The 22,499-nt window shown below is 39.9% G+C and overlaps 1 protein-coding gene across 1 annotated transcript in view; it reads left to right on the top strand.

Moving 5' to 3' along the window:
• RYR2 (ryanodine receptor 2) overlaps window positions 1-22,499 on the top strand; it is a 3,071,198-nt gene that overhangs the window by 3,016,733 nt on the left and 31,966 nt on the right. Inside the window, exons 100-101 of the mRNA XM_078648003.1 lie at window positions 4,690-4,790; window positions 8,646-8,697. Of these exons, the coding sequence (XP_078504129.1) occupies window positions 4,690-4,790; window positions 8,646-8,697 (153 nt within the window). The remainder of the gene's footprint in view (window positions 1-4,689; window positions 4,791-8,645; window positions 8,698-22,499) is intronic.

Raw genomic sequence — 22,499 nt, 5'->3', positions numbered from 1 at the left:
CTAGAGACCCACTTCCATATTCAGCAGTACAAAGGAGAAAGGCTATGTTATGATGTTTTGAGAAACTTAAAACTTTCTTTTTTTCTCTAACGCACCAAATACTTCAAATGAAAACAATTTATGACTGAACTCCAAATTTGGTCTGTGTTGGTTCAATTCAGAAAACTCTGTGAAAAAAGTCAGAAATCTTCTCCAATAGGGTTATTTCTAAGTTTAGACCAAATGGGTTTTTTCTAACGAATTCAGAAAAATATACATACATGCACCTGGAAATCTACGTGGGACATAGACAACCAAGAGTATTAAAATATGTAGCTATTTCTTCATGCATTTGCGTAGGAGGAAATGTAGCACAAAATTGCTTTTGCATGAACATGTTTTTTTCTTTTTCTCTGAACTGGGAAACTACTTTACAAGTGGAAAAAAACGTATTCTACACCTCAATCAAACCAGTTGGTTTCAGGGATGTTACTGCCCCATTCCCACCCCATACCCACATTTACACTTCAATTAGAGTACATTTGCAAAAAGTTTCAGGGTCTGAATCTAGTTTGTGCGACCCCACCCCATTGTTATATGTAAGTTTCATTGGCATCACCATGGCACTCTATCATTCATAAATTCCCTTTGAATGCATACTCTCCGTTTTATTTCTGTGATTTAATTATGGCGCAAGGTCCTCCGTCAGTTGATTGATTGTTTCCAGTGTCACCTTATCGTAATCAACAATCACAGTGTTATGCTTAGGAGGTTGTTTTGCCTAGTATAGTTTATACTAGTGAGGTTATGTGTCCCTGCGTGATCTATGCCTTTGGTGATTAGTATTGCGTCGTGTGTACCTACCATTTACCAGTGGTTACTGGTTGTGTTCTACAATTGTTATTTTATGCTACAGTTATTCTAAGTGCTATTTCTACTAAGTGCTGATTCTGACAGTGGCCCACGAGACCCTCTCATGTGTATATAATCCCCTGTAAATACTGCCCAGTGCCAGTTGGCACAGTGTATCTGTGTGATTATGATCTAATGTGTTTGTGGTAATACAAAGGCTATTTTTATATATAACCTTGTGTGGAGTTCCTTTTTGTGGTGTGCCTAGTGTGTTGCTGCTGTGTGTGTGTGTTGCGCAAATGCTTTACACATTGCCTCCGGGATAAGCCTGACTGCTCATGCCAAGCTACCAAGGGGGTGAGTAGGGGTTATCTTGGCATGTGACTCCCTTGCCCTGACTAGAGTGGTGGTTTCTGCCTGGCTTTGGCGCAAGCCTTAGCCAACCAGAAATCCCAGTTCTAACAAACACACACTGCGGGACAAACACTGGACTACCTCTTCACCACAAGTGACAGTATCAAATGCAGTGCCACCTCACCGCTCACATGGACCAACTAATCCATCATCCATTTCTAAATCAACACAGCTCAAGTCAACTCCCCTAGCACTCCAAGTCACAGCTGGGGCAAAATCACAGATGTAGACTAGCTCAGCTACCCCAACAGATAACATTGAGAAAGACTTCAACAACTTCAACTGGATCAAGAACTGCACAGACTCCCTCGCACCCATCAGACACAACAAGTATAGTAGATCAAACAAGCAGGCCAGCACATACACAGAAGTCCTCTGAGGCATCAAACAATGCTGTAAACAGCTTGAAAGGAAATGGAGATCCAGCTTGACACCCCCGTCAAATTGCCTACAAGGCTGCACTCAGACGCTATCACCAGCAATTAATTGATTGAGGAGGCCATCAACAAGTAACCCACAAACCACCTCGAACTTCAGCATCTTCTAGACCACACTCAATCAAGATTCAGAAAGAACCGCAGTACTTAAATAGCACTCATCACAGCCAGAGATGACATTTCAATCATTCTACACTGAAGAGAAACTACAACCCTCATCCTGCTTGACCTCTCTGCGACCTTCAACACTGTCTCCCACTTGACCCTCATCAGAAGACTCCACAAGATTGGCATACATGGATCCACTCTCACATGAATCTGTTACTTCCTCATGGGAAGAACCTAAAGGGTCTGGCTGCCACCCTTCATATCAGCGACCAAGAAACTGACTGCCACAGGGATCGTCTCTCAGCCCCACCCTTTTCAACATAGCCAAGGCATTGCTCATCAACGTTATTCAATGACAAAACATCACCGTCATCTCTTATGCCGATGATACCCAACTCATCCTTTCCCTGACAGACAAGACAACCCCCACCAGAACAAACTTCGCGAATCCATGGCCATGGTAGCGCATTGGATTCTAACCTGCTGCCTGAAGCTCAGCTGTGACAAGAAAGAAGTAGTGGGATTCAGCAACAAGACCACCCCATGGGGCTCCACCTGGTGGCCATTGGAACAAGGACCAACACCCACAACCACAGACCATGCAAGAAATCTAGAGATCATCCTGCACTACAATTTCAACATGATGGCTCAAGTTAACACCTTGGCTGCTAGGGAGATTATTCTGCTGTGCTGAATAAGATGTAAATCCATTGTTCATGACGAGCTCAGCTCGTCATGAGCTCACGAGCAGTGTACTGCATGACGAGCTGAGCGCGTCATGAGCATCGAAGGGGTTAAAGCAGTGTGCACCTCCTGCTTTCAAATCCTATGCATACTGTGAAAGATCTTAAAATGGTCACCTCAGAACCCCAGATGGACTCTCACACAAGCACCAACAAGCTGGACTACGGTAACCCTCTCTAAGCTGGAGTCTCCAAACACATCCTACTCAGACTCCAGACCATCCAGAACACTGCTGCAAGATCCATACTCGACCTTCCATGCTGCACCCACTTCACACATCACCTCAGGAAGCTTTACTGGCTCCCCATTTCAAGTGCTGCCAATTCAAACATCTCACACACACATATAAAGCCCTACACAACACAGGGCCAGAATACCTGAACAGCGGTATACTTTTTCACCAACCCACCAGACACCTCCACTTTGCCTCACTCTCACTCACACACACTCCCTGAATCCGTGAAAGCAAAACTGGAGGTCGCTCATTCTCCTACATCACACCCAAGACATGGAACCAACTCCCTCAACACATCAGTACCTCCTCCTCACTTCTTGGATGCCACACACACATATGTAGGTGCTTGGATACCCTCTCGGGTGATTAGTGCGATATACAAATCAACATAACATAACATGCTAGTAGTTTTCGCCCAACATGAAAGAGATGGAATTATTTGGTTCTGTTACAGACTACCATGGTTTACATGGAAGTCTATTGTAGAAGAGGCACTGCTATAAGTGGTGACAGGCTTAGGTGATGTGTTGGTCGCCAGCATTGTAACACCTTGCCTTGCACACATAGGGTCCTCAATGGTAGAGCCGAGAGTGACTTTGCAATGAGGAATACAGCTTCCCTGTCCTCCGAATGGAACAGGGGAATTCAGAGAATGGTAGACAAGACTTTTTGCCAATGTTTATCGGACGTTCTTACATTGAACTCTATAAATCGGACCACACAGTCTAGAAATATTTACACAGTGAGAACCAGCCATGAGGCCATGAGCTGGAAAAACGTGTATTGCCCTGATTATTAGCGAACCAGAAGAGAAAGGTTCCCCTCAACTGGTAAACACCATGACCGCTGAGTAAAGGTATTTACCACTAGGGTAAATGTCTCTACTCCAATATGTTCATCTGGAAATAAGGCATAACATGCAGAACCATTAATTAACTCACCAAATGTCCTACGTTGTGTTTTTTTCTAGGCCTCTCCTCCATAAACTAGCAGGTTTGACCTGCCAAAGTCTGTACAAAATTCCTATAGTTTTCCCCTGGCAGTGTTGATAATTTAATGCAACTCGAAATTCCAATCCCTGCAGAAACTTCTGTTTGCACGGGTATTGAAATGTAAACACCAGTGCATGATCATGGCCTAGCTGCTGGCACCACTGCGATCAGGGCTATGCGAGCTAAATAGTTAATGAACTTAACAGTTATGAAATTATAACACAAACAGTGGAAATATAGTAGTGATCACCTGTTTCTGAGTGCTATCAATTGCTCGAAAGTTTATCCTGAACTTAAACATGTAGATGTTGGTCAGATTTCATAACGTTACACTGGTACATGTTTGCCTGGCATTACAAAAACATTTCCACCGACCATAGTACTAACAACGAATGCACCAATCAACCTGTGCGAAAATAGCTTTTTTTTAACTCCACTCTGTCCATTTAGATAACATTTTCTTATAAGGGGGATGTTTGAAATGTTGCTGCGAATTTCCAATCCGTGGTGTACATTTCCATTCATTGGTGAAAATCTCCAGTCAGTGAAGCAAATGTATACTATCTGGCATCAAATAATTGATTCAACTAAATAGTTTTTTGTATTTTCATGAATTGGGTTAATATGAACCAAACTTGTTTCCTATCAGCAGATATATTCTGATCTCAATAACATGCTTCAAATTTATTTTATTAAAAGAATAGTCATTGATATATAAATCCTGTATTCAGATCTGGAAACATTTTTAAATAGACTTCCAGAATGTGGTTTTACATTGGGATAATGTCTACGGGTATGTACATAGCAAATACAATATAGAAAGTATAAAAAGCCTTATTATTTTTACGCATGTGGCAACATACTGATGCAAAATGTAACTGCTCATACAAAGAATTTCAACAGTGTGACTTTTTTTCCCTTTTCTTAGACGAAGTGCTTCATCTGTGGGATAGGCAATGATTACTTTGACACCGTGCCCCATGGCTTTGAAACACACACTTTGCAGGAGCACAACTTAGCCAATTACCTGTAAGTACACGAGCTGTGAACTCTTCCATCACCCATGACATCCTCCATCTTCTGCAAGGAAAAAATCAATCTCATAAAATGGCACCGAGGAAAATAGAAATGTTGCATTGTATGAGGAGTCCTGTTCCAGGAAATCTATTAGAAGGAGAAAATTGTCGTTTATTGTTTCATTTTTCTGTCTGACGTGCCCTATAGAATGGGAAAAAGTAAACCTATTTCCTTTCAGGTTTCTGGATAAGGGTTGGAGTGAAAACATGAGCAGTGCAGTGAACTTAGGAGGGAATGTGACATTGAAAACGACCTTGAACAAAATGACACTGTTATGATGTTTGTGCTGTTGTAAATAACACATCTACCTTGCTGGCCATCAGAGGTGTAGCATATACATAGCCAAACATGTAAAAGCACCATCTGACAGGTCATTCACAAAGGTTTACTTTCGAATGATATAATTATGCAAATAAACTAAAAGTACCTTTCTACATAGTTCAAGAAGAAGTCGCCCACCGATACTTGTTTCATTTAGAGTGAAACAATCTTAATACTTTATAGATATCCAGATTGTCAAATACAAGAAAAAGAAAGACAATGAAAAGTAGATTTTTAAAAAATTGAGATATGCAGAGGAGTTAAAGCAGTCTATATTTTTGCCTATATTAAGACACTTTGCCCAAACTTTGAGCTATGGCATACTGGAGTGTGTGTATATACATCTAAGGGGGAGGGGGAGGGGGAGTTTATTAAGGCTCCATTCTACTTACCCATTTGTGAATTGCTTCTGATAGTTCCTTTTGCTGGCCTGTGGGATATTGGTAATGTACTTAACTGCTAAGGAAAAAAACATGTACTAATCCAGTATTGGGGTATCTTTCATAGATTCACATGCCTGAATCATTCCCCGTCGCCGAGGTGGGACTCTGAAGTTACAGGTAAGTAACTTGTTTTCTTATCCAGTATTGGGGTATCTTTCATAGATTCACATGCCTGAATCATTCCCTGTCGCCGAGGTGGGAGTCCCACCTCGGCGACGGGGAATGATTCAGGCATGTGAATCTATGAAAGATACCAATACTGGATAACTGAAGTTACAGGTAAGTAACTTGTTTTCTTATCTGCAGTTGAAACCTGAAACAAATTACTCATGTCTAATTCTGACCAATTGAGTAGAAGTTCCGGTTTTTCAGGTAGAGATTTATAGTCCAATAGCTAAAATAGACATGTCATATTTGATGTTTGCAGATGTGTAATTTACTCCATTTTTCTAGGCCTCTTTCAATGCAAACAATCCTAACGTTTGTGGTAACCCTAAATTATGTGTAGCTATTCTCCTGAAGAATCATACAGCAATTCTCCTTGCAAAAACAGAGTACAGAAATGTCCTGATTTGTTCAATGTCACGTATGCTACTTTCCAGACACAAATGCACGAATGACAGTTAAAAATGTCTAATTTCGCTCTCTCTTTCCGAACAAATGTCATGCGAAAGAAAAGAGAAGTAAAAGCTGCACTGACATTTTAAATGAAGTATACAAAAAGTGATGGATGTATGGGATGCTTACATTAATCTTAACCATTGGTATTTATTATGGGATGCATTCCAGTCCATCGATATTTTGTACATCATACACCTCAGTTTGGGTCCCTCACATGCAAATAATGTTTCACCCTGCTCCATAGGAACATTCCAGTCTAAACTGCTAGGTCAAGCTCTACCTGAACCGGATCCAAAAGCAAACTAAGGGGCTCATTACGATCGCGGTTTTCCCGCATCCTCCGGGCCGGCGGAAGCCACCGCCGGCCCGGAGGATGCGGGAAAACCGCTGCGGACCCACCAAAGACCCACCGCCACATTAGGATGGCTGGTGGGTCCTGGTTTAAGTCTGCCGCTTTTCCGCCGCGGTCGGCTTACAACCGCGGCGGAAAAGCTCTAATATGGTGGCGGTGTCTCTCAGACACCGCCAGCCATATTAGGATGTGTCCAAAAAAATGCTTTTCCGCAGCGGGTTTTCCGCCGTGGAAAAGCATGTGGGACTTCACTGCGGGGGCCCGTTGCGGGCCCCCAGGGTGAAGGGGGGGTGCACATGGGGGGTACCTATGGTACCCCCCTGTATTTGTATGCAGAAATCGGCAGGCACAGCACGGTGCCAGCCGCTTTCTGCATACAAATGCAATGTATGCATTTTTACCATTGCGGCGGGTGCAGCTTGAAGCCGCACCCGCCGCAATGGTAAAAATAGAGGATGTGACCGCCAGGGTGGCGGTCACATCCTCATTTCACAGGAGGGAACTCCGCAGGCCATGCGGACGTTCCCTCCTACTCAGGGGTCGCGATCGTAATGAGCCCCTAAGTTCGGTGTCGCCCTTACTGGGGTTTGCCAGTCAGATGCAGCTTGATTCCACTTCTACAGTGAACACAAGACCCACGTCTGGGCATACCCATCACACTTAGGGTATCACACTGGAGCATACAAAAAAGTTATGGATGAAATGCTTTAATTAATCACAGTCAGTGATATTTATTCATGGATGCATAAATAGAAGACTGAAGAAATGGCTGTTTGTTCAAGAGTAAGAGATCTTGTCAAGTGTTGTGGTTCTACCTATTATCATAGCGCCAGGACAATCCTAGGAGTAGTTCAGTGCTATATAAATCCTATTTCAGTCATTCATTCCAGTCTGTTGTTATTTTTCACCCCGTGCTCCTCAGTTTGGACCCAGCCATATGCAAATCATTCTAGAATTTCCTCCAGTAGAATCAGACCAGCTAGAACTGCCTGGCCAAGTCCTTGCTGAAATAGAACACAAGCATTCCAAAATTGTTTCAACCTGATTGGGGCTCATCACTCAGGTGCAACCTGGTTCTTTGGTTCTAGGGGCACAGGGAGGATGGAACTCAAGTCTGGGCATACCTATCGAACGTAGGGCATCGTACTGATATATACAAAAAGGTGATAGATGGAATGCTTGAATTAATCTCGTCCACAGGTCGTTACTCAGGCTGCATTTCAGTCCATCATTATTTTGCACACCATGTTCCCACAGTTTGAATCTAGCCATATGCATATCAGTCTTGACCCTGCTCTAATAGGAACAGCCCATCCTGAACTGCCAGTCCAGATGTTCCGTGAACCAGAACACAAGCACTCCAACACTGCTTTTGCCCTGATTAGGGCTCGTCAGTGGGTGCAGCTTGGTTTCACTGGCATAATGAGCACAGCCCAAGTAATTACTAGTACTAGTTATTCACTGCAACCCTCTAAGTGCAATGGTATGCCAAGATGTGGGGCCTCACATGTCCACAATGCCAAACACCTTTCGGATTGCCTGAAATCTTACCTCAATAAAGACCTCTGATTTACTACCCTGTAATTGCCAGAAGCCACATAAAGCCAATCGCTGGGTGCAGCATGCTTTTATTGTTTGAGTGCTTAGTGATTTGATCCTGAAACAGGTCAAGACACTCTTCACAGCTACTTTGTAAGTGACCAGCAGTTCACAAAACACCAAAGCCTGAAGGTCAAGTTCCTTTCACAATCCCTGCCGCATCAAATCAATGGACAGTCAAGCAGACAGTAGCTCTTAAATTAGCAGCTCTATTAATCCAAAGGTCTTTGAAGAAGGACATCTCCTATTTCTGTAGTAACTAAGCAGCATTCCCTAAATCTAGGCAAGAGGAATGGTTACATTATGCAGGTGCTGCTATTTCGATGATTTGTCTACACAGAGATCTGCCCATTCAATTGTGCATGTAGGAAAGTTTTATGAAGTCAATCTCAGCACTATAGAAATAAGTACAATTTTAGAGTTATATTTTATATTGTATTTTGCTTCTGACAAGCATCTCTGTCATTACAGGTTCTTCTTCATGTATCTCATAAACAAAGATGAAACAGAGCATACAGGACAGGTGAGCATACATTTCTAAAGGAGGAAAACAATATATAATGATTGACAGTATATATGTATATTTATTTATATATATATTACCTACTGGCGGTCGCCAGTAGGTATATATAGTTAGGATTTTTTCCCTATGGGATTTTTGAAAATTCTATGTCTAATAACTTTGGCGTTTGTGGACGGAATTGGCTGAAATTTTCTGGAAAATGGAACATTTTGTTTCTGAGCAGCCCCTGGAAATTTGGGGGGGGTTCGTCCAGGGGGGGTCGAGTAAAAAGGGGGGTCCCAAAACGTGTTTTTAACATTGAGTTTTCCATAGGGCGGTTGGCCTCACTTTTAGCCTGAACGGCTGAATGGATTTGCACGAAACTTGGCAAAATTGTAGGGACTGGTAGCCCGATGTGCCTTTTGTAGGTCTCAATATATGTGCTCCAGTGGATTTTGAGAAATTAACGTTTAAAATAAGATATATATCTGTAAGCGCGCTCCGGGCAGCGCCCCGGTTCGCGGACCTTACGCGTACCGGAACTTCGCGTAGCGAAGCTGATTGGTTCTCCGGTGTCTGTCAACATTCTAAACAGTCCGGAGCGGCCGCCATCTTGTCTCTCGGTAGGATTGAGAGACAAGAGGAGGCCAAAACAAAGGGGGAAATAACCATAAGGGGGCATACTAGATCCTCCCTGACCCCCTAGGTTTAATGTGGAGGTTTTAAAAGGGCCCCGCGGGGCAAAAAAAAAATATTTTTTTTTTGTTTTTTTGCGTGGGTAGCGCCCGGTCCGCGAACCGGGAAGCGTTCTGGGCAGCGTACTGCAATGAAAGATGAATGATAGACTTTTCAAATACTGTATGTTAATTGATTGTTGGTTTTGTTGATTATTTTTTAGGTTTTTTTATTTTTCAAGCAATTATTTATTATTGTGATTGTGTTTCAAAATTTAATAACATTTCTAACATTTCACTGTCTGAAATGTCGTCATTTTCATTGAACATAGCTTGTAATCTATGAGGGTGTAAAATGTCCTCATTTTGAAGGAGGTCATCCACTGCTTGCACACATTGCAGTAGTTCTTGGTCCCAAGTTTCATCCATAAATTCTATATAATTTGGATCAATTAATTCTTGGCTGCTCTGTTGCAGGACAATTTGAAATGAAACTTTCTGTTCGCCTTCCATGTTGCCTGAAATTTGGATAAAAAAATATATATTAGTAGAGATAGGGCACTGTTGGGATTAATTTTAGATAGGCATTTTTTAACAGAGAATTTATCTTTGGGCAGTGTATAGTATCAGAGTGGAAGTAGAAATATAAAAAAGTGTATGTGATTTAACGTAAGTAAATTCATAATTATAAAAGAGAAGCCTAACTCCATCCATAACTATAACAGAGAAGTCTATCTAAATCTATAACTACTACAGAGGGATAGTATATAACTATCAGAAAAAGTTTACCATATTAACTGATAGTGCACAATATAGTTCAGTTTTTAAAATAACAACTTACCTTTAGAAAGAAGTTGAAGTGATTAGTGAAAATCCAATTGAAATGTACACCAGGAAGTAGTAGTCAAAATGGCTGTGTTTCATTCTCTTCTTTTATATATATTCAGGTACATAACCAATCAAATGTCAGGTAAAAAAAGTAGAAAATGAAAGTAACATTTTAATTGGTTGTCAATTCCAACACTTCAGATGTGTTTTGAGAAGTAATTTACCTCAGGGTATTTAGAGAGGTCTACAGGCTAAATGGCTAAATGGAATTCCAATCAAATTTGTGAAAATGGTAGGGATTGGTATGTAGTATGAGCTAATCTATATTTGCTGAAATTGTCTCCAGTGGCTTTTCTGTAAACTACTTTCCCACCTTTTTTGATGGTGCGCTTCCCAGGGAGCGACCCGGTACGCGAACCGTTGAGCGCCCCGGTTCGCGAACCTTAAGCGTTACGGGAGTCCACCATTTTGTGTTTCGGTCAAATTAAGATACAAAATGGAGGGCAAATAATGTTCAGAATGGGTAGAAGGGGGCACGGTAGACTTATCTTGACCCCCTAGGTTTTGTGAGGGTGGCTGAGGAGGCTTATATGTGCGAAAAAAAACCATTTTTTTAAAAAAAATTTGCGAGGTTAGCTCCCGGTTCGCGTACCGGGTAGCGCCCCGGGGAGCGTACTTTGTTGAAAATTAGTGAAAAAAGTTAGAGTAAAATAATAATTGTGAGTGATCAGATGTAGGGTAGCTCTGAGAAGAGCTTTTGGGTTTATGGTACATTTAGGTACTTATAAGTAGGTACCAATGCACAGTCTTAAATTCAGAGTGAAAATTCTGTTGCCCTCATCTGAGAAGTGAACTCCATCTCCTCTGTAGATATCTTGCATGTAGTAACGCAAGTTATTGTTGTACATGGAGCCCATTCCATGGTCTCTCATGTAAGCTGAAACAGATTTGTTTACATGCTTCCTCGACTTCTCAATTTGTGAACAAAATTGGTTTGACCACCTCCATTTCTGTCTTTGGCATATATTTGAATATACCAAGGCAGTCTGAGGAAAAAGTGCCATTAATTGCTCAAAGGTGTCCTTTAAAAGCATTTCCAGACCTACCCCAGTCAAAGTGCCCAAATCATTACCTCCACAGTGCACAATTAACAGGTCAGGTTTGGGCAAATGCATAAAGGTTTTCACCAATGGTATCAATTGGTGACATTTTAATCCTCTGTGGCCAAACCACTTAATTTCCACATCTTGTAAATTGAGGTTAGGTAATTTTCTGTTCTCAGCATACCTGTGAGCCCAGTGGATATAACTATGTCCAACAATCCAGACAGAAAACATGGTGAGAGAAGGTTCTCCTGCAGTCAGATGAAGTGTGGCAATGAAATGGCAGTTGAAAAAATGAGAGTTTAAAATGAAAAAAACTGTGGAGTTTCTGTGTTCATGAAGCAGTAACAGTGATTGGTGGATTTTGATTGCTGAAAACAGAAAGTTAGGGTGCATGGATGAGTTATTTGAAAGATGTATTTTGAATGGTCAATAAAAAATCATTAAATGAAAGAATGCACTGGATATGCAGGTGCACTGAGAGTTCAGAGTTCAATTGCAACATTGTTGTGTGAACTTGCAAACACCAGACGTCTTCCAAGAGGTGGTTGCCATGCAGAAAAGGCATGAAATGGCAGAGGGGGGAAGGGTTTTCATTTGAAAAAAAGTGAGGGAAGAGTTTTGATTGGGTGACATGAGAGATATGTGTGAAGAATTACAGCATTTCTGTGCTTTTGATAGCTGCAGACTCTGGAGTGCATACCTTTTGCTCTGCTGAAGACAAATTGGTGTGTTTCTGAGACTGTTTTCAAACTCAAAGTATTTGCTAAGGTGAGAAAATATTTCTTTAATTTAGATAGAGAATAGTGTGCTTTAAGGAGAAAATTATGAATTATGTGGCGCAAATTGCTTGTAAATATGCTCCCACCTGTGCATGGAAAATTTAGATTTTGAATGTTTGTGTTACATAGCCATGTTAAAAGTGATACAAACATGCTGCAAAGGCAATCAAAAAACGCTTTTATGTGTCTTAAGGACATTTTAAGTAATTTTCCCATGTGCAGTGTTTTGAAATTATGATTTGAAAATCGTTTTTGGGGAAAAGGAATTGTTTTTAAATTTATGACAAGGACATAATGGTGTATGCTTCTTTATAAGGCAATTGACTGTCCCTGATGTTATTTTTCCCATTTTAATGTAAGACCTTTCTCTGTGGCGCAAATTGCTTGTAAATATGCTCCCACCTGTGCATGGCAAATTTAGATTTTAAATGTTTGTGTTACATAGCCATGTTAAAAGTGACCCAACCATGCTGGAAAGGCAATCAAAAAACACTTTCATGTGTCTTAAGGACATTTTAAGTAATTTCCCTGTGGGCAGTGTTTTCAAATTATGAATTGAAAATCGTTTTTGAGGTAAAGGAATGTTGTTAAAATTTATGTGCGCCATATGCCCCCAAATTTCTTTTTCAGGGGTGCAGCAGGGTGTTCTTGAGACACCCCTGCACCTTTGGAAAAATTCCTAATTTGCGATGAGCTAATTGCTAATCGCAAATTGCACCTTCATTCATATGGGTATCCTGGCCCATGGAAATGAATGGGTAATTTGCAATTAGCAATTTGCTCATCGCAAATTTGGAATGGTAAAGAATCGCTATTTATTCCTTAAAATTCGCTATTTATGAAATGCAAAATAGTTTGATGGTACATATGGCGGTTGATGTCTAACAAGATAAGAAGCTTAGGGATACATTTATGATGACTGGCGCAATGAAGTGGACATTACTTACTTCATTGGTAGAGCTTTACATGTATTATGTCCTCTGTATTCTTCATCAAGCGTAACTTTAATCTGCAATCCTGAGTAGGCCTCACCTTAAACAAACCTCTGGATAGGCCACACCTTATCGTCATCATGAATTAATCATTTAAAATGCTAGGGACAGATTTATGATAGGTGTATGCCTCTTTTGCGCCACTTACAAAACACTGTCCATGGGGAAATGACTTAAAATGTCCTTAAGACACATGAATGTGTTTTTTTAAAGCGTTTGCAATTTTTTTGGGTCACTTTTAACATGGCTATGTGACTCAAACAGTCAAAATCTAAATTCACCATGCACAGGTGGGAGCATATTTACAAGGAATGTGCTCCATGGGGAAAGGTCTTATAATGTAATATGGGAAAAATGACATCAGAGACAGTGAAATGCCTTATAGAGAAGCATACACCATTATGTCCTTGTCATAATTTTGCAAACCATTCCTTTTCCCCAAAAACGATTTTCAAATCATAATTTGAAAACACTGCACATGTGGAAATGACTTAAAATGTCCTTAATTCAAAATTTGCTATTCTTTATTTTGCGATTGCACTGAAGGATTTGCAAATTTTGCGATTCCTTAAATGCAATGTATCAAACAAATAATATGTAAAAAATAACATTAAGGATTTGGAAACTACCACCAACTTCTAGTTTGTGGTAATTTCCGAATTCTTTTCAAAAAGCATTTTTTTCCAAAAAACAAAAGGTGCCATATGACGCCAATACATGTCCTTAGGGCATGTATGTGCGCCATATGCCCCCAAATTTCTTTTTCAGGGGTGCAGCAGGGTGTTCTTGAGATACCCCTGCACCCTTGAAAAAATTCCTAATTTGCGATGAGCTAATTGCTAATCGCAAATTGCACCTTCATTCCTATGAGCCTCCTAGCCCATGGAAATGAATGGGTAATTTGCAATTAGCAATTTGCTCATTGCAAATTAGGAATGGTAAAGAATTGCTATTTATTCCTTAAAATTCGCTATTTAGGAAATGTAAAATAGTTTGATGGTACATATGGTGGTTCATCTGTAACAAGATAAGAAGCTTAGGGATACATTTATGATGACTGGCGAAATAAAGTGCACATCACTTACTTCATTGGTAGGCCTTTACATGTATTATCTCCTCTGTATTCTTCATCAAGCGTAACTTTAATCTGCAATCCTGAGTAGGCCTCACCTTAAACAAACCTCTGGATAGGCCACACCTTATCGTCATCATGAATTAATCATTTAAAATGCTAGGGACAGATTTATGATAGGTGTATGCCTCTTTTGTGCCACTTACAAAACACTGTCCACGGGGAAATTACTTAAAATGTCCTTAAGACACATGAATGTGTTTTTTTAAAGCGTTTGCAATTTTTTTGGGTCACTTTTAACATGGCTATGTGACTCAAACAGTCAAAATCTAAATTCACCATGCACAGGTGGGAGCATATTTACAAGGAATGTGCTCCATGGGGAAAGGTCTTATAATGTAATATGGGAAAAATGACATCAGAGACAGTGAAATGCCTTATAGAGAAGCATACACCATTATGTCCTTGTCATAATTTTGCAAACCATTCCTTTTCCCCAAAAACGATTTTCAAATCATAATTTGAAAACACTGCACATGTGGAAATGACTTAAAATGTCCTTAATTCAAAATTTGCTATTCTTTATTTTGCGATTGCACTGAAGGATTTGCAAATTTTGCGATTCCTTAAATGCAATGTATCAAACAAAAAATATGTAAAAAATAACATTAAGGATTTGGAAACTACCACCAACTTCTAGTTTGTGGTAATTTCCGAATTCTTTTCAAAAAGCATTTTTTCCAAAAAACAAAAGGTGCCATATGACGCCAATACATGTCCTTAGGGCATGTATGTGCGCCATATGCCTCCAAATTTCTTTTTCAGGGGTGCAGCAGGGTGTTCTTGAGATACCCCTGCACCCTTGAAAAAATTCCTAATTTGCGATGAGCTAATTGCTAATCGCAAATTGCACCTTCATTCCTATGAGCCTCGTAGCCCATGGAAATGAATGGGTAATTTGCAATTAGCAATTTGCTCATTGCAAATTAGGAATGGTAAAGAATTGCTATTTATTCCTTAAAATTCGCTATTTAGGAAATGCAAAATAGTTTGATGGTACATATGGTGGTTCATCTGTAACAAGATAAGAAGCTTAGGGATACATTTATGATGACTGGCGAAATAAAGTGGACATAACTTACTTCATTGGTAGGCCTTTACATGTATTATCTCCTCTGTATTCTTCATCAAGCGTAACTTTAATCTGCAATCCTGAGTAGGCCTCACCTTAAACAAACCTCTGGATAGGCCACACCTTATCGTCATCCTGGATTAATCATTTAAAATGCTAGGGACAGATTTATGATAGGTGTATGCCTCTTTTGCGCCACTGTGCGTCACTTTTATGATGCAGCGGCGGTGCAAAAGATTTGCTATGAGGCGACAAAATTACAAATTGATGCATTTAGGCAGATATGTCATGGTGTAAAAAAAACGTACCACATGAAACCGATGCAGCAGTGATGCAAAAGATGCACCATGTTGCAAGACAGGCCTCACTTGGGGCCATATGTATCAAGCTAATTAGCATTCGCAAAGATCAAAATTCTGCGAATTTCGGCCTTTGCGAATGCTAATTAGACAAATGGTATGTATCAAACAAGTTTGATGCAAAATAAGGAATAGCAAAATGTGCTATTCCTTATTTTGCGATTGCACTGAAGGATTTGCAAATTTTGCGATTACTTAAATGCAATGTATCAAACAAAAAATATGTAAAAAATGACATTAAGGATTTGGAAACTACCACCAACTTCTAGTTGGTGGTAATTTGTGAATTCTTTTCAAAAAGCTTTTTTTCCAAAAAACAAAAGGTGCCATATGACGCCAATACATGTCCTTAGGGCATGTATGTGTGCCATATGCCCCCAAATTTCTTTTTCAGGGGTGCAGCAGGGTGTTCTTGAGACACCCCTGCACCCTTGGAAAAATTCCTAATTTGTGATGAGCTAATTGCTAATCGCAAATTAAACCTTCATTCCTATGAGCCTCCTAGCCCATGGAAATGAATGGGTAATTTGCAATTAGCAATTTGCTCATTGCAAATTAGGAATGGTAAAGAATTGCTATTTATTCCTTAAAATTCGCTATTTAGGAAATGTAAAATAGTTTGATGGTACATATGGCGGTTCATCTGTAACAAGATAAGAAGCTTAGGGATACATTTATGATGACTGGCGCAATAAAGTGGACATTACTTACTTCATTGGTAGGCCTTTACATGTATTATCTCCTCTGTATTCTTTATCAAGCGTAACTTTAATCTGCAATCGTGAGTAGGCCTCACCATAAACAAACCTCTGGATAGGCCACACCTTATCGTCATCCTGGATTAATCATTTAAAATGGTAGAGACAGATTTATGATAGGTGTATGTCTCTTTTGCGCCACTGTGCGTCACTTTTATGATGCAGTGGCAGTGCAAAAGATTTGCTATGAGGCGAGAAAATTACAAATTGATGCATTTAGGCAGATGTGTCATGTTGTAAAAAAAACGTGCCACATGAAACCGATGCAGCAGTGATGCAAAAGATGCACCATGTTGCAAGACAGGCCAACTTGGGGTCATATGTATCAAGCTAATTACCACTCGCAAAGATCAAAATTCTGCAAATTTCAGCCTTTGCGAATGCTAATTAGACAAATGGTATGTATCAAACAAGTTTGATGCAAAATAAGGAATAGCAAAATTTGCTATTCCTTATTTTGCGATTGCACTGAAGGATTTGCAAATTTTGCGATTCCTTAAATGCAATGTATCAAACTAAAAATATGTAAAAAATGACATTAAGGATTTGGAAACTACCACCAACTTCTAGTTGGTGGTAATTTGCGAATTCTTTTCAAAAAGCATTTTTTTAAAAAAAACAAAAGGTGCCATATGACGCCAATACATGCCCTTAGGGCATGTATGTGCGCCATATGCCCCCAAATTTCTTTTTCAGGGGTGCAGCAGGGTGTTCTTGAGACACCCCTGCACCCTTGGAAAAATTCCTAATTTGCGATGAGCTAATTGCTAATCGCAAATTGTACCTTCATTCCTATGGTACACATGGCGGTTCATCTGTAACAAGATAAGAAGCTTAGGGATAGATTTATGATGACTGGCGCATCACCAGGGATGTGCCAGTCATCCTGCGCCGCTGTTCCGCCACCCATGGTGTGCTGCATTTACAATGCGGGGCATCATGGGGCAAAAATGGCACAGATGCGTGACGTATCTGTGCTGTAAAGGTAGTGATTGCTGGAGTTGTATCGCAAGTGCGATGCAGCTCAAGCAAGGCTCAGGGGTGCCCCATCTCCACAATGTTGCGTCAAGACCTATGCCTGCTTAAAGCAGGCGCAGGGTTTTGACGCAGCTTTCTCCTATCTGATTGTAAATACGGCACACCATGGGTGGCAGAGCAGCGGTGCACGTTAACTGGTGCATGCCTGGGGATGTGCCATTTAACATAAATCTGCCCCTTTACATTTAAGTATGTGCAGGGGACACAGAGTTGGTGAGGCTTATCCAAGGTTAAGAAGAGATGAGTCCTGTTCACTGAAAAATTAGACATAGGCTTCACCTGCTCAGCATCGCTGGACATGGCTAAATAATAGCTGCAAAATGTTACTCTTGTTAAACAATTTTACTATTATAATCTCTGAGATTTGTCTCTTACTCTGCAACATCTCATTGTTGTTATCTTTCTTTAAAGATAAAGACAACATCAACATGAGCGACAATCTGCAATCAGTTGATTTTGACCTCATCATTGAACTTGTAATTGAAACATCAGTGGATGTTGATCCCTTGGATGATTTAAATCCTGAGGATGAAGAAGAGCGTGATGAGGATGCAGATTTGTCCGAATTATATGACATAGGGTGGGAAGCTGACCTGCTTGAGCCTATGGAACTATAAACATTTATTTTTAAAATTTATAATAAATAAAAAGTAAAAGTGTAAACCGTTTAATTTAAAAATAAAGACACCTTCAAAAACAGGTTATGTGTAGTGTCTTCAATAAAATATTAAAATATGCTCATAAAATTAGATCAGATTCACATATAAAATAGCACAGGTAACATGAATATAAATTCCATTTCTTTTCTGCTATTTCTGTATTGTAAATTTGCCAAGGACTAAAAAATCTTCTATTTAAAATGTCAAGTAGTGTGTTAAGTTTTTGATCACTGTTATTGATTTACTGTTTGGTAATAGTGGTTAATAACATTTTTTAATATATTTTACCACAGATTCAACTGCAGATCATTTCAACATTTCACCATGCCAACGAAAGAAAGAGAGAGAAAGGCTGCAAAACGTCAAAGACAGCAGGTGAATCAAAAGAAGCAGCAGTCCTCTAACAAAAAGATTTGTCAAGTCACGAAGAAAGCACCGGGTAAGAGTACAAAAACATTCATAAGAAATATGTGTAGTAAAAAAAATATTACTACAGAAAATGTTTCAGTCCATAAAAAGAGAAGCAATTCAAATGGAAAGGAAAGGCCAATCAAAAATGTTACTGCTAGAGCAAGAGATAACTCTGTGCATGATAGTAGAAGGAAACAACAGTTTAGGGACATTCGTAAACGAATGTTCCGCAACAGGATAATTGGCAATTTGTTTAAAAGTATTAAGAAAGGTCAACAGAAAGTGGTTTTTTATAAGAGAAAAAAAAAAGTTAAGAAAGTTATTGATCAGGCATTTGAAATTAAACGTAAGTTATTTATTTTGATAATGAATAGAATTAGGAAGCTAAACAAGGCAATTTATGATTTCAAAAGAAATAGTAGATGGAAGAGAATAGTTAATCGTAGTAATTTTTGTGAAGTTTTTTCTGGAGAATGGATTCATAGTTCAAGCTGTGAGGCATTTTTTAATGAGGAGAGTTATTTCCAGGATAATGATTTGGTGCATGCAGTTGACACCAGTGGTCGTGCTTATGAAGTGAAAGATGGTTGTCCAGTTGAAAAAGAAAAACTTGTGACAACAGAGGCAGAAGAGGTGTTAGGTAATGAGGTTTTAGGAAGACGTGCTAAGGGTCCTGTGTACACCTGGAAGTGTAGTAGTATTTGTAGTGTGCGACAGGATTCCATCAATTTGCTTTGTGATTTTGTACGGTCATTTAATAAGAAAAGTTTGAAGCAGAAAATAAGGTTGTTGCAAGAATTAGATCCTTGCAGAGTGAGAGAAGTGACAGGTTTGCATGGTCATTCACTGGCTTGTCTTTCCAGGAGAGTATGCCAGAGTGTTTTTCATCATTTCAGGATGCTAGCAGTGCATCATAATAAAGTGAGGAAATTAGTTAGAATGTTGTATTATGCTAAGAGTCCAGCAATTATGCTTAAACAATTATGCGCTGCTCTTTTGCATGGTTCTGAAATAGATGTGAAGAATATATGTGAAGAAATTGAGTTTTGTTACTTTGGAAGTAAAGAGGAGAATGTTGAAATTGACCAAGAAGAAGCGGGTAATGTGGAAGATAGTGTACAGGTTTCCAGTACAGATAATTTCCAGAGGGAAATTGTCACATTTCAGGTCAAATCAAGTGAGAGGCCAAATTTCACTTGTGTGTGTTGTCGACGCACTTATTATAAGGATCAGACTAAGTTAGTGGATTTATATGCAAAAAGTGAAAGGGAAAATAATAGTGAATGGAAGGATTTTGCAACATACTTGATGGTAGAAAATTGTTTTGATTTGGGATTGGATCAACGTGTGTGTACTTATTGTTGTTGCAAATTAAATCAAAACCAGATGCCTGCTAGAGCAGTTCATAATAATCTGGAATTGGTTGAGATTCCTTCTGAATTGAAGGATTTAAATACTTATGAATCTATTTTGATTCAAAGTATCCATCCCTTTCAGGCTATTCGGTAACATCCCCGCTCGCAACTCAGTCAGAAGTTACCGAGATGAGCTACACTGGCTGCCTATAGCTAGACGGATTGACTTTAAGATTCTGATCCTTGCCTTTCGGGCAATCCATGGCACTTGCCCGGCCTACCTGAGCAAAAGACTCAAGGTATCTTCTTCAGTGAGGCATTTGAGATCCAATAGCCTCCGATTATTGAATGTCCCCCGATTCAGGCTGGCCCGTAGTGGTGGAAGAACTTTCACCGTTATTGCAGCCAGGCTCTGGAACAGTCTTCCTCTGGACCTCAGGTTCATTGAATCGGAACAAGTCTTTCGACGCAAACTAAAAACCCTGCTGTTTCCCAAACGTTAACTTAATTAAAGCTTCCCTGCTGGTCTTTTGGATGGCTCTGAACCTGGTAACCTCTCTTGCGATTTGACCTGTAATCTTAGCGCCGGGACACCTCCGCTGGAGGTAGCCGCGCGCTCTACAAGCTTCTAAAAAAAAAATAAATAAATAAAATTGTAAGAATGGAGCCAAAGACAGGGAAATTGCCTCCATCAGATTTACAGAGAGGATTAAAGGGAAGAGTTGTTTATTTGCCTCTAGATTTGAAGAAAAACATTAACACAATTGGAGTAGAAAAAGTGGAAGAGGAACCTCTGGTTATCTTAGTTAATGGGGTTCCGACAAAGAATAAGAAAATATGGCAAGATTTAGTAGATGTTAGGAAAGTTAAAAAGGCAACATTGTATTTGAAAAAAAATAATAAATACTATAAGAATGTATATGTTGCAGAAGAGGAAGTAAGTGAGGAAGAGGATAGCGATTTGTGTGCTGGTCAAATTGAGAAAGTAGAACCCTCTACTAGTGAAGAAATATATGAACATTATAGTGTTCATCCTTTGCATTCCAAGGAAGTCATGGGGAATGCTATTGAGTTGTTTCAAATGAAACAAGCCAAAGGGAGTCCCATTAGTGTTTGGGAGGAAAGTTTGGAAGCTCGGTGTTTCCCACAGCTTTTTCCAACAGGTCAGGGAGGAAGATATGATGAGCGACCTCATCAAATTCCTGCTTCTGAATACCGGACTTTGCGATTGTATGCAGGAGATGCTAGGTTTCGACAATGCATTCCTTATTTGTTTCATCTCCTGTTTGAAAGCGATCTGTCTGGACTGTCATATGCAGTGAACCACATCTTGAAAAGTGGTATACACATGCAAAACATCTCGGCAAGTGACTTTATGGATAAAGTCAATGTCCAAGACAGTATTTTGGATTCTCACCTGATTAATCTCATGGCGTGTCAGCGTGGTACTAATGAGTACTGGTACCGTCGTCATGGTGATTTAAAATGTATGCTGAGGAACTTAGGTACTCCCACATGGTTCCTCACTCTGAGCTGTGCCGAGTATGGCTGGGAAGACTTACTTGAATTTCTACGAGAGGCAAATGCTAACGTAGATAACATCGAATTCAAGACACCCGGAGAACTGTGCTCTTTGGATCCAGTCAATGTATGTAGGTACTTCAATCCTAGATTTGAAGCTATGATGTCTTTCATCATGAATAAGAAGAATCCACCTCTTGGAGAGGTGTTGGATTTCTTCTGGAGAAAGGAGTACCAAGCAAGAGGTGCTCCTCATATACATATGTTGCTGTGGATCAAGGATGCACCTAAATTTGGAACGGATCCAGAAGACTCAGTGATGAGTTTCATCCAACAGTATTCTACGTGTGCTGTTCCAAACGCAAAGGAGAAGAAAAGCCTAAGAGAAAAAGTTCTGCGTTTCCAAAGCCATCGATGTGGAAAGTACTGCCGTCGTAAATTCCGAAACAAGGACAAGTTCTACACCAAATGTCGTTTCGGCTTTCCACGACCGGTGATTTCTTAAGGAAGAGTAAACAGTTTGATGTCTTCGCTGCGACATAATGTCATGAAGAAATCACCTAAAAACACATACAATTTGAAGAGGAACGAAGAGTCCAAGTACATCAACGACTACAACCCGGTGATTTTAACCATGTGGAATGCTAACATGGATATACAGTTTGTGGCTGATAACTGTATGGCTGTGGCTCGGTATGTGACGTCTTACATCACCAAAAAAGAGAAGACAGAATTGAAGGATATGTGGGAGGACATTTCCCATGAAAAGAGCCTCAGCAAGAAGTTGTACAGTTTCAGTCTGAAGATGTTGTCGCATCGAGAAATTGGAGCTTACGAATGCTCTGACCGGTTGTCTTCAGCAAGTCTCTATGCCAAGTCCAGGAGTATCGTTTGGGCGAGTCTTGGTCTTGCTGCAACGCGTAATCGAGTTCTGAAACCTGTGCGGGAAATTGAGTATTTGGCGGAAAAGGAGCCAAACAGTACCGACATTTTGAAGACCAACATGTTGGATACATATTATCCAAATAGAAGCAGTCACCTCGACAATGTTTGTCTGTATGAGGTTCTTCAAAATTACATATTCAAGAGGAACATCAAAGAAGATACTGAGAAAGGAGTGTATGCTGTAATAGGAAGTG

Source organism: Lissotriton helveticus, chromosome 6, assembly GCF_964261635.1.
Source record: "Lissotriton helveticus chromosome 6, aLisHel1.1, whole genome shotgun sequence".
NCBI lineage: Eukaryota > Metazoa > Chordata > Amphibia > Caudata > Salamandridae > Lissotriton > Lissotriton helveticus.
Note: the sequence above shows the minus strand (reverse complement) of the source record. Positions and strands in the feature narration are given on the sequence as shown.